This window comes from Thermobia domestica, unplaced genomic scaffold (assembly GCF_964235325.1).
Source record: "Thermobia domestica unplaced genomic scaffold, izTheDome1.hap1.1 HAP1_SCAFFOLD_940, whole genome shotgun sequence".
Lineage (NCBI taxonomy): Eukaryota > Metazoa > Arthropoda > Insecta > Zygentoma > Lepismatidae > Thermobia > Thermobia domestica.
Window position 1 is genome coordinate 45023 of NW_027656650.1, and position 17156 is coordinate 62178.

The 17156-nt window shown below is 35.5% G+C and overlaps 2 protein-coding genes across 2 annotated transcripts in view; one reads left to right on the forward strand and one right to left on the reverse strand.

Annotated features, from left to right (window-relative positions):
• LOC145677488 (beta-galactosidase-like) overlaps window positions 1-6655 on the forward strand; it is a gene marked incomplete at its 5' end in the record, with an annotated part of 51204 nt that extends 44549 nt beyond the window's left edge. Inside the window, 3 exon segments of the mRNA XM_081747967.1 lie at window positions 704-841; window positions 3741-3977; window positions 6351-6655. Of these exon segments, the coding sequence (XP_081604093.1) occupies window positions 704-841; window positions 3741-3977; window positions 6351-6557 (582 nt within the window).
• Window positions 6656-10848: 4193 nt separating this feature from the next.
• On the reverse strand, window positions 10849-11259 carry LOC145677489 (uncharacterized). The gene has a single exon (XM_081747968.1). The coding sequence runs from the start codon at window positions 11257-11259 to the stop codon at window positions 10849-10851; it is 411 nt and encodes a 136-aa protein (XP_081604094.1).
• Window positions 11260-17156: the final 5897 nt, after the last annotated feature.

The window sequence follows — 17156 nt, forward strand, 5'->3', positions numbered from 1 at the left end:
CCATTTACACGCAGAAGGAAACAAATTAGGAAGATACAAGGCGCTTCACCCACGAGCATAAAGCTATTGTAAAGCAATCAATTTTTTCTTCAAATGCGGGGAATCTCCGCTAGCGCGTGTGCTTAAGTGTTATGATAGTAAATATTTCTACCATCGCTGACAAAAGATCACTCGCATCTATTGAAGAGTTATCTTGCACTACGGTTTTGGGCTAGACTCGTACTCTTTGTTTGCGAATTATTCATCTCTCAATAACATTCATTAACAACTGTGATTTTCTTTTACCGTTCTTCAAAATCTTCCGCCATATCTTCTACTATGTCCCCCAGAATATAAATTCCTCTAGGTCATTTCCATTTCTCTCCTTAATTATTTCAAATAATGCTGATTTTTTCTGTAATTTTCTCAATACTTTCTCCTTAATTTTTCATTGAACCCACTTCATTTGATCTAGTTCACCCTATATACATAGTAATTAGTAAGCAGAACGTTCGATAAAGATATGGAAAAAATAAGTTTATTTTATTTTATTCTTCAGTGCATATGAACGGAAGAATAACATAAGAATCATCTTAGAGATCATTATTCTACAAGATATCGTGCATAGTTGCCTACACAATGTATCTTTTATTATTGTTTATTTTGTATATTGTTCACCGTTAACTGGTAATTGCTCATGAATTTTAACATGTTGCTATTTCAGCAATTTATAGGTACATTAAGTCGCACCAGGAAAATTTATTCTCTTCCCATTTTCGCAACCCAAGGTCAGAAACTACAAATTCTTGTGGAAAATCAAGGCCGCCTTAATTATGGAAACAATATAGATAATGAGTTTAAGGTAAGTTTTCTTTCATATACTTTCGCAATAGTCATTTCATGATATGCAGTTGTAGCTGAGAAATATAACAAACCATTCAAAGCAAATGAACAATTAGACAGTTAACTCAAGAACTGCATAGTTTTTGATACTTCTAAACAAAATTTGAACGTCATGTATCCTGCGAGAAATAAAACGAATGTTAAGTTCTCCTTGACAACAGATTGAATATAAAACTTCAAAAATGATGTGGCATATCGTTCTGATGTGATTTTCAACATAGTCTAGCATCCCTTTTCACCACCATAGCTTGTATGAGGCGTGGACCTGAAATCCACGAAATGTGATTAAATTTTTAATATTCTCCTACCAGAAATCGAACTCGGGACCAAGTGCACCAAGTTAGCCACTACACCAGTTGAAGGGACTGAAGAAAATTGAGCTAACTTGATATAACCAGATAACAATAAAAGCTTTAATTCGAAATATTTGAATATCAATTTTTTATGTTAGGTATTATAATTGGGTGTGAATAAATTATTGTGTAACACGATTGACATTTGAAAATGGAGTGAAATTTTTGAGTTTTACGTCCCATGGTTATGCCGATTAGGCTAAAGGAGACGGTGATGATGAGGAATGAATGAAATGGTGGAATGAAGAAAGTGGGAGGAAACGGGAGAACCCCGAGGAAACCCACGCACACGGTGTTTGTCCACCACACAGTTCACTTGGCGGGAGCAGGGTTTGAATCAGGCCGGTAGCCAGCCCAAAAATGTAGGTGGGGGGCCGGTAGAAGTTAGGAGGGCGCGACCCAACCATATTAGAGTTATCACCATACTATAGTTCATTTATATCACCATAGTATAGTTATCACTATACTATAGCCTAGAGTGAAAATTTTAGGGGGGCAGCAAAACTTTAGGGGGGAGGCCCCCTAGACCCCCCGTGGATATGGGCCTGGTTTGAATCCGGGACCCCATGCACTAGAGGTGAACGCTCTACCACTGACGATTGACATTTGGCTCCTAGGGTAACACAATACTAACCTTGGCACAATTGAATCGATGATTTGAGAAACGGCAAAAGTCAGCCACATGCTGAAAATGAGTTTACATGTAGATTTGATTCTTGAAGGGCTGTTGGGTTGTCATATGTCAGAAGTCACGCTCAAAGTGCGTGCAATATCGAGCTCCAACAAGTGTCCCTGAGTTCAGAAACGTCAGAAATCATTGACTTACGTCATTATTGACATTAGTGACTTAGTGACATTATTGAAATTAGTGACAGACGTTTCTCGAATCAGCGATTCAAGTATTGCGAGAGATTAGCGGCCTGATGCTGCGTCAATGTTTGAATTTGGATAGGTCTGCTAGTTCCTTTTCATTGTTTCTGGATTTAGATTTAGTTCCATTCTTATTTATTTATATATCAACACAACAGGCATATACCCAATTAAAGTGTTAAAATATTATAATTAATTCCTACAACAGTTTTTTTAGTGCTTTACTGGACATTGTACTTATATGTTATGTATCTGGATTAAGATTTGGGTTCTTCTGTAGTATATTTGTCATGTTTGAGCTTGCAGAATAGATCGTATTCACATCTACAGTATAGAATCAATGTTCACCCTCACATTTGAAATGAGAACCTCAAAGATTCGGTACAGATATTAAAACTTCTAGACTGAGAATTGCTGTAAACTATAAAGGTCGATTTGTCAAGTCTGAATGTAGTGTCGAGTTGATGTTCTGGAGTTAATTTATTGTGCTACTTGACTTTCTCAGACATTGAATTCGGAACAGTAGCTCTAAGTTTCTAAGGAATTGAATGCTGTTTAACTCTTTGCTCGCTAATTAAATGTACTTAATCTCATGCAATAAATATCTCATGTATTCAAAAAACCACATGTCTTTTTTTAGCCCAGAAATCACAGAGGTTCTATAGCGACGGAATTCTGGTGTTGTCGAAAAAATGGCAGAAGGCCATCAAACAAAATGGTGCATAAATGATTTCATAATATTGTTTCCCAATAATGAAACATGTGTTCTCAATTTTGACTCTCAAAGGCCCAACGGTTTTTCGAAAACTTGATATAAGGCAAGGAAAAGGGAGTCAAATATGCAGCCACTAAGCTACATTTTGTCCTAGGCTCCAGCCTACTCAGCCTAGGCGATAATTCGGAACTGAATTAGACTCAATATCGTATGTGTTTTCGTCATCACATCTTCGTCAGCTTTGGTTCAAGATACGAGTAGAAAATCTTGAAAAATGTTGTCAAATGCTCTTTGATGCCTCCTCAAGCACCTATTGTATGTATAACGCCACACAGTCATGATTTTGCTACAATCTTGTAGTATATTCCATATAAAATTATTTAGTACTTACTACGAAGATTGTTTAAAAGTTTACATATTAGATTCAATCACATAAATACACTATATTTGGAAATAATTATTAATTGCTTTACAGCAATTCGATACCCGTCTGTATTGTACGATGTCCTGGTGTGTTATATCTTGATAATTGACTGTACTATTTCCTTAGTATCCAAGTCAATATTAGCACATTACCATGACAACAAATAAACTAATACTTTTACACGGCAACCGAAAACTTAACACATTAATATTTTTTTATAAGAACCGATATTACATTTTTATTCTTCTAATGAGTAGCTTGTGCATGATGGTATAGCACTTTTGCCCTAAGTAAATAGATAACAAGAATAAAGAAAATACATGTTATCGTTGTATATGTAAGCATCAACATATCTACATTTTGAATAGTTGTTCAAAATTTCCTGTTGTGAGAACAATACTAGTAAATTTCATGTCATTTTATGTACATTAATAAAACAGAAAAGTAATCTTACTAAAAAATGTAACTTAACCTTTCACATGTATTTTTTAAATAGGGAATTATTAAAAATGTGACAATCAATGGACGTATTCAAGCAGGATGGACAATGTATAAGCTTCCGTTGAAAAATGTCACGGAAGTTCAACTTTACGCTAAAAGCGTTACCACAGACACGAATATTGGACAAGGCCAAATAACTTTAAATGGTGCTCAGTTTTACTATGGAAACTTTGATCTGCAAGGAGATGAGGAACCACTAGATACATTTTTGAGGCTAGATGGTTTTTACAAGGTACACTAAGCATTTTCTTTTCTATTACAATTAACGGTTATATAAATTTAAATATTTGTATTATTATACTTAGAAACACTAGTAATTCATCATATTAATTATTATTATACGTTGTAGATTTTACAGCGTGCAAAATCTCAAATGATATTTCAACTAATATTTCCATTTATTAACTGATATTTCAATTTATTTGCACACTATAATTTATCAAATTAAATATCAACCATTATAATTGGTAGTTATAATACACTCCTAGCTGAGATTTTTATCTGTGAATACTAATACGCTTACTGTTGAAGTTTAGATATATTTCAAAATTTAATTAACTGCCTGGTTGTGATAATATCCTAACAAGAGAAAACAGCATCACCTTTTAGTATATACGTACATACCTTGTATGTGTGCAGGCACATAAGCAGGAATTTATTTCTGGGGAGGGTCCAAAGTTTTTCAGGGGTCCAAATACAATATGAAAATAAATTATATTAAAATTTGTATAATCACTCCTAAAAGTAGACTAAATTTACAGAAAAGTCAGGATTTCGGGGTAAACCCGACCCCTAGGACTCACCCTTAGGTACGCCCATGTGTATATGTGTGGATGCAACAATAAAATCTCGACACATAGAAATAACAATTCTTTTGTTATACTTTTTCTAACTTTTCATTATTCACATTTTATGTTCAATTTGTGTTTTTCATTGTTTTGGAGATATAAGTTTTGTTTATGTTACAGTGATGTTCAAATAGGATCCAGATTAACTTATCAGTTTCCACTATCGATCATTTTCATAAGTATTGTAGTTAAAATTACTATACAGGACTATTGTAGATGATCTTCAAATTGTAATTTGAAAGTTTGATAACTTCCGTTTACTTACTTACAATGACATGCAACTTATGTTAAATGAAAGAAAAACTCAAAAAGGTTTTTTTTTTATTTAAAAAATACGTTTTATGTTCCACGCCAAGAATGCTCATTATGAGTATCTCTTCTAATTCGACACACATCAATCCGATAATCTAATTATTGCCACACTTTTTTCAATATATTAGAATCAATAGGTACAACTGCTTCTTGAATGCATATTCGAAGTTCAGGTAAATTATTAGGTGTGATTGGCAGATGCACTTAGTTTTTAACATAAAGCCACAAAACAGTCACATGGGGTAATATTTGGTAACCACGGAGGCAAAAGGAATCAGATCTTGATCCTCACGACTAGCTCGTTCTATCCATTGATTCGGTAACGTTTTGTTGAGTTTCCTCCTGACATCCTGGTGTCAATGTAAGAGGTGCCCTGTCCTGCTGGAAAATAAAATTTTCCACGTCCCCTTCCTGCTGCGCGAAAAGCTGTCTGCAGCATGTGAAGGTAGGGAAGTCCGTTTACAATGTCTTTCTCTAAAAACGCAGACCCATAGGCTTTCCTAAGGGCGATGGCACAAACGACGTTTGCCTTCGGGAAATCACGGATATGTTCTTTATAGCCATGGGTAATTTCCAAAGCCCTAGATCCATGCATTTTGTTTGTTTACTTTCTCTGAAAAGTGAAGGTAGTCTCATCACTAAACACAACTGACTCAGTAAAACCATCTCTTTCCAAAAGGTTTTGGATCCCATTGCAAAATTAAAGTCTCTTATCTGTGCCAGTAGGTTTAAGCGTCTCCAACAATTTCAATCTGTGTGGATGAAATTTCAATCATTTTCGCAGAATCTGCTACTGTTGGGAATTGCCAATTATAATGAATTCTAATACAATTACCAGAAACAATTTACAATTCTTAATTATGTTTTAGCGTCGTGCATTTCAACTTCTTGTTTCTTAAATTGTAAACGAAATATTTCTTCTTTGTCCCACTTTAAAATCATTAATATAATTTGTTAAATCACTTAATCCTATCTATAGGCTTAGATAAATTTGATTTGAAAACAAACATTGCGAAACTTTTCAACGTGATTCTAAAATTTACTTAAAACTGTAAATTTCTTATGTAATGAGCGTGTTAACAAAAGTTTCATTTAAAAAGATAAAACTTAGAAAACCAGTTTCATATATCACTTGTAGTAATAGGCCCAACAAACGATGTATTATATTAATTAACTTCCATTCTGATAAAAAAATACTCTGCGGCTATTTTATGGAATTCTTTTCTAATTATTTTTAAAGTTTAATTATGGATATTTCTATTTATTAACTATAAATTCTTGAATATTTATTTTCGCCTGAATACCTGGTTTGGTACATTAATTCTACTAATATGTATTAGCATACTTTATGAAATCCAAGCTATCAATTTAAGATGTTATGTGTGTTATTAAGAAATTATTTACTTGACCAAACATTTTATTTATTTATTTATGTGTTATTTCAGGGTGTAGCATTCATAAATGGTTACAACCTTGGTAGATATTGGCCCATAGTTGGTCCTCAAGTGACTCTGTATGTACCAGGTAGCTACCTTCTTTCACAAGGCAATGAAATCGTTATTTTTGAGCTGGAGAGGGCACCCTGTGCTACCAGTGTAACCTGCGTTGCAAAATTTGAACAAAAACACGAAATAAATAAACCGACACCATGATATAGAGTTCATATATATCAGCGACAGAAGCGATTAAAAACAAATTCAGTACAATATGAATATTTGTACTATTTTGTAATAAATAATTTGCTATTGCACTAATGTGTTTTCTGTGTGTTTCCCCATATCCTTCTGGTGGTAACTAAGATTGATTATCGTCCTATCAAACTTTATTTAACAATATTACTGATTAACACGTACAGGAAATTTACCATATATGAGAAGATAGCAAATTTAGGAAAGTGGCATTTCTCAACAATAGGGAAAATTTGTCTGAAGGAAATTGTATGAATGGACATCTTGGATTTTGATCTAATAAACGGGCTGTGGGTTTCTTAAGCCTATATTGATCTGCAGGTGCATGAATATTTTAAGTGTCTGTGAAGAAAGCACTGTTTGTATACTTGTTTAAAGGTAAGACATGTTCTATTATATTAATTTAAGCGTTTAAACCAAGGACACAAAGCAGGTGAGTAAAGGAGTTTTCGTTCGCTCGAGTGACCTGCTGTAATAAGAGTAGAAAAACCCTAAGTGAAAGTTGCCTAATATGGAACGATTTGGAATGCCTAATATGGGGCTTCGAAATCTAAGAACAATTATTTTATTTATTGAAGTGCGAATAGCTTTCAGCCTTTCAGATGTTAAAAACGAAACAATAGGATCAAGTAAATATGAATGTTGCTATTTTTCAAAGGTCAGGAGGAGAGAATTGGAGAGTTTTAAGTCAGCTCGCACTCATACCATGCCTCAAATAACTTAATACGATACGTAAATCAGTCGATTGAATCAAAAGGAGAAAATGTTTTGTGATTGTAACCAAGTTAGGTCGGAAGCTAGTCACTCTTTACATACTGATGAAAACTGTGAATCATTGGGTTACCATGTAAAAACAATTATTCGGTTTGTTTAGCATATCAACTGACAATTAGGAACGTAACAGCGATTTGTTGTCGAAAACACGTGGGAAAGTAAAAATAAAACGGTTAAAGTTCGTTAATCCCGTTTCCTAGCAGTCGATTAGGACACAACAGGGACTTTCTAAAATCTAAGGCGAAAGCATTTATTCCCCATACTGTAGAAAAATTCGTTGATTTATTAAAATCGGCTATGGACAATACAGGGTAATTATAAATGAGTTATCGAGTTTGAAATGGTTTTATAAAAAATATAACACACAATAAGGTATAATACGAGTATATAAAAATATACAAAAACTGTCATGCATAATGTTACAAATATTTGTTGACAGTGAATGCACATACACTGTGTCTCGCATACCCCCAAAGGAAAAAAATCACGAACTGTGTGAGGCCATGGAAAAGTGCTAAGTTATCTTAAGCACACCACCCAATCCAACAATATGAGTCCTTCGTTCAGGTAGCACTTCAGTGTATCAATGTGGCCGTTCCACATCAAATTGGGATATGAAGTTATTGCTACCTGTGTTAAACTGTGCTACCAAGATAACAAATAATCTTGAAATAGATAGTTATTGAATGGATAAAGCCGCGCTGAAAGAAAAATTTACGTTAGGCCTTCAACCAGAGCACTAAGACAAAGAGAGCCCAAACCATTTACAGAGGGCTGATTTGAGTTCACTCCTCATGTATAGAGGCTACTTTATAACAAAAAACTTAAAATGTCAGGTAGCTGAAGGTAGTCGCAGAAGATCTCAGTCCCCTGGCAACTCCCTAGCTGCAAGCCTGATGTACTTCAGAAAACAACCGCATTTATTGCACATTTTCTCCTTGCTCTCTCGTGCATGACGTTCATGAACAATATGTTACTTATTCTGCGTAAGCGATCACTCACGCCAAGAATATTATAGAATTTAAAATACACAGTAAAGACTGATTCCATTCAATGAATATCTGGGCGATCTCTCCCACTTCATGTTTGCGCGAACTTTTCTTTTTGGGTAGCGGATAACAAACCCGCATCTCTTCGGTAGAGTATTCCAGAACTATGTATAATGCTAACTCAAATACGCATCACGGTTTGAGTATTCAACACCACAACCTTCCTATGAATTTATACTGAAGGATTTGGAAAATATACGCATTCACTTTTCAGTATTAACGCAAATCGTGGAACATAGTAGTAAGCGAAGATTTTGATCTTACTTGGCTCTGATTCATTGAGGGACCTCATGTGGCCTGATCACGTGGTATGACTTCATAGGGTAAATGCTCTCTTAATTTTGGCAGGGATGCCTTGGCCCATCCCTAAATTTTGGAAGGAGTACCTAGGACCCCTCTCTTAAATTTTGAAATGCCAAATTAAAAAAATTTGGTATAGTAGCATAAGACTGCGGTCTGTACCTTTGTAATTTTGGTGGTTCATCTTGTTCACTTCTACAGTTACAAAATGTCAAAAATGTACATTTCTGAGGTTTTTGACCTATTTTATCCTCTTTGATGCGCTTTATTACCTTATATGGGTAAATGGTGAGTAGAGAGGTTCATTCACTTTCATAAAAGATATGGATACATTGATGCTACACTCTTAAATTTTGGGAGGCGTACATAGAACCATCCCTTAAATTTCGAAATTGTCAAGAAACAAAGAGATAAATGTTTCCTAAGGCCCCAATACATTTCATTATGAACTTAGGTGGTCCATCCCGTTTCCTTTCATAGGTATAATTTTGCAAAAAAAAAAAAAAAAAAAAAAAATAATAAAAAATAAATAAATAAATAAATAAATAAATAATAAAAAAATCAAAGTTTGGGGTTTTTAAAATCTAATTTATCCCCTTTGATGATGGTTTATCACGTATAGTTGAATATAGGAGCCCATTCTCTTTTATAAGACATGGATACATTGATGCACCCCTTTCAGATTTTGGGAGGGGTACATTGCCCACCTTTTAAATTTAGGAATTGTCAAAAAACAAAAAATGCTACATGTCCTCTCGAGTCTGAATATATACCATTGTAAATTTGGGTGGTGTTGCTTATCCCCTTCTGTTGGTAAAAAAAAAAAAAAATCAAGTATTAGTATGGACACGTGGTCGGTAATTGACGTAATTTATCTTTCGTGAGCCTGTAACGCGGTATGTGGTTACATGATTAAGTAAAAGGATCCACTTCCTTTCATACGACATGGGTACATTGATTTCGTATAATAAGGCAGGTCTCACTACTGTTTTGTAAACTTTTCCTTTAAGGCGTATTGGTACACTACGGTCACACAACACTTCCGTCGCTTCTCTCCATTTCGTCCAACCACTGCTAATTCTCTTGTTTACATCTTCTTCTATTCCTGGATTTTTCTGCAGAATTGATCCCAAGTACTTGAATTTCTTCATTACCATCTCTTTTTCGTCCAGTTGTATTCTTATATTCTCAATTATACTTTTCCTGAAAGAACACTATAAATATTTGGTTCTAGTTCTACTAATTCTATTTGCTCTCCAATGTTCCTCTCCAAGCATCAAATTTCTCTTGCAGTGCTGCCTCGCTCTCACTCACTTTCACAATGTCATCTGCAAATAGCATTCTACATCGATTATACAAATCTTGAATTACAGAGATGTGTGTGTTCGTAACTACTTCTTCAGTTCTCACCAAATAATGTCCCTTGGCACTCTGTCATACACTTTATCTAGGTCGATGAAAACCATATGAAAATTCTTGGGGTATTCTCTGTATTTTTCCATTAGCATCCTAACTGCAAATATTGCATTCGTTCTCAATCGCCCTGGCATAAAACCAAATTGGCTCTCTGTAATGTCGGTCTCCTCTCATTCTCGCTTCTATCACTTTCTCCCGGAGCTTCATTGCATAGCTCGTAAGTTTTAGTCCTCTGTAGTTGCTACATTCTTGCAAATCTTTATTTTTTTAAACGGTACAATAAAGTTGTTTCTCCATTTGTTATACATAATTCTCGTTACCAATATAATATTAAAAAGTAAAACAAACTACTGCACTCCTTCTTTACATAAATTTTCCATGCTTCGATACGGAGATTATCCAATCCTGGAGCTTTAGCACTTTTCAACTTTTTCATAACAGTTTCTACCTCTACCATGGTGTCAGGTCGAACCAGTCCCTCGTTTGTGGATAGATTTTTTGCACGATTCCCTCGGGTTTCTTTCATTGAAAAATTCCTGAAAATACTTTTTCCACCTTTTCCTTATCTTCTCACTTCTCAGAACTAAGTTATTTTCGTCTTTGATGCAGAGTACATGCGAAATATCTTTATTTTGCCTTCGAAAGCTTGTATATCATCTTTCTCCCCGTTTTGCTTCAAGATTGTACAACTCATCATAAGCCTTGCCTTTTCTACACTAACTGCCTTCTGAAGCGTTCTCCTTCGCTTCTTTGTAATCCATCAGATCTAGTTGATTGCCAGAGTTTTGCCATTTTTTGTATTGCTCCTTCTTCTTCACCACAGTTGTATGAACTTCTTTACTCCACCACAATGTTCCTTTATCAATGAGGCATTTTCCTTTTGTTTTTCCCACAACTTTTCTTGCTGTTTCATTGAGTGCTGTTGATCGTCTAGTCCATTCCTCTTCCACGAGTAATTTTTCTTCCTTTATTTGCAATACTTGGAATGTGATGATTTTCTTCCAATTTTTTTCAGCATTTGCCGCATCTAATGTCCACCACTTCCTTCGAACAAGAACATTTTGTCGTCTTCTTTCCACTTTTTCTTTGATGAAGATACCGGCTACTACAAGGCAGTGTTGCTCCATTAGGCTCTCACTTGAAATTAGTTTGCAGTGCTTTGCATCATGTAGGTTTTGTCTCCTCCATAAGATGAAGTCGATCTGAGAGCTTGCGGTGCCACTCTTATATGTAATAAGATGTTCTTTCTTCTTGTAGAAGGTTCAGAATAGCAAGAGCATATGCTTCTGCCATTTATAGTATGCTTTCACGTTCCTTATTTCCTTTTTTCAAACCATATCCTTTATGTATCCTTTCATATCCTGATCTTAGTCATCCTACATGCCCATTCAGATCTCCTACTAGAAAAAGTTTCTCATGTAATGAACAATTCTGCAAAGTACTATCTAGTTCCATCCAAAATTCTTGCTTTGTCTCTCCATTACACCCAATTTGCAGGACGTAGATGGTGATTACTTTCAGGGTTTCTCCTTATCGTAGCGCTAGTTTGACTAGAATAATTATGTCGTTTACTTTCTTCACATTCACCAATTTCTCCTTCGTATTGTTATCCAAGACAATTCCAACGTCATTCTTTTTGTTGTTCCCTGTATATATAAGTTTGTATCCATTTCCTATATCCTTTGATTTTTCTCATTCTTCTTGCCAGCGTCTCCAATAACTCATATCTCCTACCTGTCAAGGTTACAACGTTCCACTTTCCTATTATGATCTTCTACTCACTTCTTTAGCCCCTTCCGTCCACTGTTAAGGAGTAGACCTTGCTCACTTCTCACGGCCTTCAGGCGATCGTTTCGCGCATCGCTTCTTTGGTACGTCCTAGCCTTTTTCTAAGACATAATCCTTCCTCAATCTATGTTTGATTTGACAAATGCTTTTACAACTGACTGCCTACCTGACGTCAACTCACAACCTAGAAAACCAGGATTCTCTGTAGGGATATTCTCCCCTAATTTTCAAGTATTACTACTACTAAAATTTACCCGACTACTGTTAAAATTACCAAGAACTACTACTAAAAGTAAATTAAATATAAGAAAAACAATTAAAAAGCAGAAAAGAATAAATATCAAAATATATAATAAGAAAATTACTAAAAGTACCAGTAACTGAAACACGATCTACATAGAAATGTTGTTACTTTTGACCTGTTATAAAAATGTAAGTAGGCCTACTATTACGAGAACAAATTCAATTAAATGATTATTTAGTGTTAGAAAATTCGCCAACACACACCCTTAACATCTGTATTTATACAAGATCAAACTTTCCTCTTACGTCACTAAAAACTTAATAAAATCAAAATATTTATTTATGTTGAAAGTTTGACGCTACTAAATGTGTTAAAAAATGTGATAAAATCAATTTTTGATTTTATACCAAACTGTGTTACTCATGCGTTTAAAATTGAACGTAATCAAATCATTATTTATGTATTCTGTCAGCTTACAACATCTCTCGAGTCTGAAATACATGAAATTATTTTTTAAGAAAAGTTTTACAAAATTTCACACCAAACGCTTATTCATATGTCTGAAACTTGGATGAAATTATTTTTTTAAATATTTTCGAAACTTTGTCCAGATCTTATGGTTAGAATTGATTGAGAAAATATTATATTCTTAAAAGTCATTTACCGTAATAATTTGTTATATATAATTTTTAATTGTTAATGCCTACTTAGTCCGGACTTTAATATCCTTAGCTGCGGGCTGATTGTTGTCTTTGCCCCATGGGGCCAACGAAGAAGAAAGAAGTCGAGCGATCGAAGAGCGGAAGAGCAAGAAATGCTTTTAGCGATTCAAGTACTAATTTGCGTTTGTTTAATGAACTGAAAACCTTTCTCATAGCATAAGGAAAGGTAAAAGACTAAAGTTTACCGCCGTGTAAAGCCTTTTATACCCAACTGTGACTAGTTTGTTTTAACTTCATTGTGACTTTTCGAAAACAACATGGCGAATGAAGGTAACTTCAGTCATCCCTCCAGTCGATCATCCAGCAGAGCCAGAAAATGAACCTCATATTTAGGATGAGCAAGTGAACGCCAATGGAGAGACTTCAGCAGTGGAATCGTACTCAAGTGAAGAAGTCATCAGGACTCACGATTATACAACGTCACAAGCAGCTGTTCCACGACAGTCAGCCAACCAGTTACCTGGCGGGCACATATATATAGTGGATGTTCTCGGAACAGTAGCTTCATGAACTGGAGCAGACGCCACACGAGCTGTTGAGCATCTTGAAAATGTAACAAGTGGCAGTGGAATAAACAATGCAGTGGCTTCCTTCGTTGGAGCAATGATCTTCTCTAGCGCAATGAACGTAGTAACTGGCCGCCATCGACCACTGGCAGCAGCTGCTCGTCAGCCAAGTTTCATCTACTTTCGTCAGAATTTTAATGTTTATTTAAGCCCATCAGAAGAATTGGATGGATTCTGGGGTCCTATTATAGAAGCAGCAGTAAATAAGAGTAATGAAATAGGAGTTCTTACTCAAGCACCAAAACAACGCAATTTGACTTCCATCTACACCATGAGACAGATTGCATTAGTTGGCCATTGCTATTGGAGGTGCATCAATTATCTGCTGTAGAATCAACAACATGGAAGTTTGATTTTTTGAACTTGCAGTATTGTAGCTTCATCTGCATGTTCTCTCTGCTTCAAATACAATGATTGTGAACCAATAGAAGACTACAGTTTTTATAATAAACACGTGGAAAAGCAGGTGTTATCAGTGGAGAAAGTGTAACCAAAGACTTCTTAGTGATTAAGAAGACTGAGAAACAAACTCCTCGATTTCTGATTGCTATTAGTGCATTCAGTGTAGCTGTGTTATGTGCCGCGAAAGGACGATAGGTTTAAGTGCAAACACATAGACTTCGTACTTTCGAAGAAATTTCTTTTTCATAATGTGTATATAGTATTGTGGACCAAGGAAACTTTATTATGTTCGTTCTTGTGTAAATACTGTAGTTGAAAATTCCAGATGATTTTGAATATTGTGAACAGTGTAATCTGATCAAAGCACCAATGAACAGCATAAATGTATTATCATTTTTAATGACAGAAATATACTGAAGGTAACTATATGTAAATAATTAGATGCAAATTCGATTTATATTGAAATATTTATTACTACTATTTTGGAGTGTTAAAGATAATAAGACGTTATTATATCTTGTGGTGCGAGCCGCAATAATTAAGTTCAATCGTAATTCATTTTCGAAACTTGTAGTGTTCAGCTTAATGTATCAGACTACAATAAGAACCATGGAGTTTGTGTATAAAATAACTGAGGCCTACAATGTTTTCAAAGTGTATTCACTACCAGAGGCGGATCTAGAAGTTAAAAACTTGGGAGGGGGCAACTAGAACCCAGACTATAATAGGTATATCATGATTTTACTAAACATATAAATAATAGCTTAAATTATTTTGCTACTCGGCCCGAGCTAGTTCCGCCACTGCTGCATATATACAAATGATGTATAGAGATTATGTTCGTACGCATTCCGAGATTTTGGCATTTTGAAGTTAGTTTAATCTGTATTAAAACGATGAGAATCCTTTTTGTGTGTGCAGACCAGTATGGCTTCTCACAAACAGAGTAAATGGAAATTATATAAGTAATGCCATAGTAGCCATTTTTCGAGGTTTCTGGGAATTGTTTCGGTCATCTTGATTGGATAATTGTCTGCTTCAGCGTTCGTGATTGGTCATTCCATTCCCAATTAAAGAATGGATTGTCATTATTCGTACGACTTCCGTTTACTCTGACCGCGAATCAATAAGAATATGTTTTATTTTAGTCACATGATGGCATCATTCAGAATCATTTCAGAGAGCTCTAAATCTTGATACTTTCCAAAGTATGAATGGTTGAAAGCGAAGGTAAGCCATTCCTAAGTTTGTGGAAACTGATCAAGAGTAAAGTTCGCCTATTTACAGCGAATATATTGCCGCTCAAAAGGTCTTTGAAAATGATTTGAGGTTTAGCATCCACGTCTACTATCAAAGCTTTTTTTTTCACTTTAACGTCCCACAGTTGTGCCCTACAGATTAAAGGAGACATATGATTTAATGAAAGTGAATGATTTTGATTTGTGTGCGTGTTCTCCCATCGGGAACGAATTTGTGGCTACATGCACCAAAGGTATAACACGCGCTAGTGACTTTTTTTTTTTTTTTAGAAAACCTATTTTCTAATTAACATGACGGGAACACAAACATGGAAATATAGAGGACAGTTAAAAATTCCGACTAAACTCTCCCATCAAGAATAAAAACCAGGACCATGTATACCAAAGGCGCACGTGCTATCCACTAGACTTGGTATCAGAGTTAGAAGAGATGGGACTTGAAGATGTTTAGAATGGGTCACAAGCTACTATTCGTTTAATCAGAGGCTAGTGTTTTATCAGGGATCGAGCCCGGAACCATACGTACAGATAACACTCATGTTTGTCATGAAGCAACATCCTTAAGATGTAATACCTCTATAGATCATTGAAACATCAAAACATCTTTGAAAAAAGTATTATCGAGGGAATTCGACTTTCTTTGGCTCTCAATTATTCACATGACCAGATTTAAGCCTCCGTGACATTTAAAAACACTTGAAGCATTAAGTTTTTAATTGTAATTGTACACTGTCGTTCGTCAAAATTGCAATGCGAAGAAAGAACTAAGAGAATCTGTTCAAATTCTCAGGACTTGTGTGACAGGATATGATGTGTAAACGATTACAATTTCAGTAAGATGACGCATGCATGGATCCATCAGTATCCTCACTTCCATGAATAGAGAAGTACAGCGAAGGGCACCTTACACAGCATTCTGGAAGTTTTTCATCCCTTTTCAGCACCGAAGCTATATGAGAAGTTGACCTACATTTCAAGGTGAAATCCGAATCACCGTAATGTATTCAATGCTCTCCCACCGGGAATCAAGCCCTGGACCACCCGTGTGTCATTAGACCAGCGAGGAAGGCATGCAGAACTCAGGTAATGGAGCACGTGAAGAAACAAGCAGGATAAGTGTGGAGAAGAGTCATTATGCCTTATCCACGTCAAAGGGCGCAATATAATCAGCCAGCTGTGTTCAAATGCGGTCATAGGGAAGGGGCTTCTCGATGTGTATGTGTGTGGAAGCAATGAACAAAAGTTAACTGAAAGCAGTGACAATTAGGCAGTGAAATGGGCAATGCGACCAAACCAAGGGATAATAGACATCCACTGACTGTAGTGGAACGTACAGCGTTGTCGTCATTTTTAGCTCGCACTGGAATATAGTAACGGAGTGGGCTTAAGTGTGTCGAATATTCGACACTATCTACCTAGGCTGTGACTGGAATGGCAGTATATACGTTGGCTTCCTTTGAAAGAGAGCCGACAACACATCAGGCTACAATGAACACGCAAACACTGTTATGGTTGTGCTGAGTGGTAGACGGTCGTATTTTCGGACGAGTTCTGTTTTAACTTCTCCTACTGCGCACATATACGCGTTATACATAATCGTGGTGAGAGCAATCTACCAGCGTCTATTTCTAACATCATAGTTGCCGAACAATAGGTTTGGTGCTGTTGAGCGTCGTTACGATGCCACACCCGATCTCGGACAGGGCTTGCTAACTTACTGTAGCATAACGAAATAGACGAAAGAAGGTTATATATATTTGTTAACACAATGCGTTACATACCATTTGCAACTTCATACATTTGTTACGAAACAATAATGTTCCTATACTTATCAGATAACTATATAGTAACGAATTAGAAGAACGAAATATTTTCTGTTACCATGAAATAAAAGAAAAAATTGACTGAAATATAGTATATTTCAATAACGTTATTATTTTATAGGTTATTCACAGGATTTGTTAACTTAACGGTAACATAACTATATACAGGATGGTCCGGAAGTGGGCATACCGCCTTTAGTTTCAAAGTATAGTGTTAGTT

Coding starts and splice junctions, on each gene's coding strand:
- LOC145677489 (XM_081747968.1), bottom strand. CDS start 11,259: ATGGAGCAACACTGCCTTGTAGTAGCCGGTATCTTCATCAAAGAAAAA.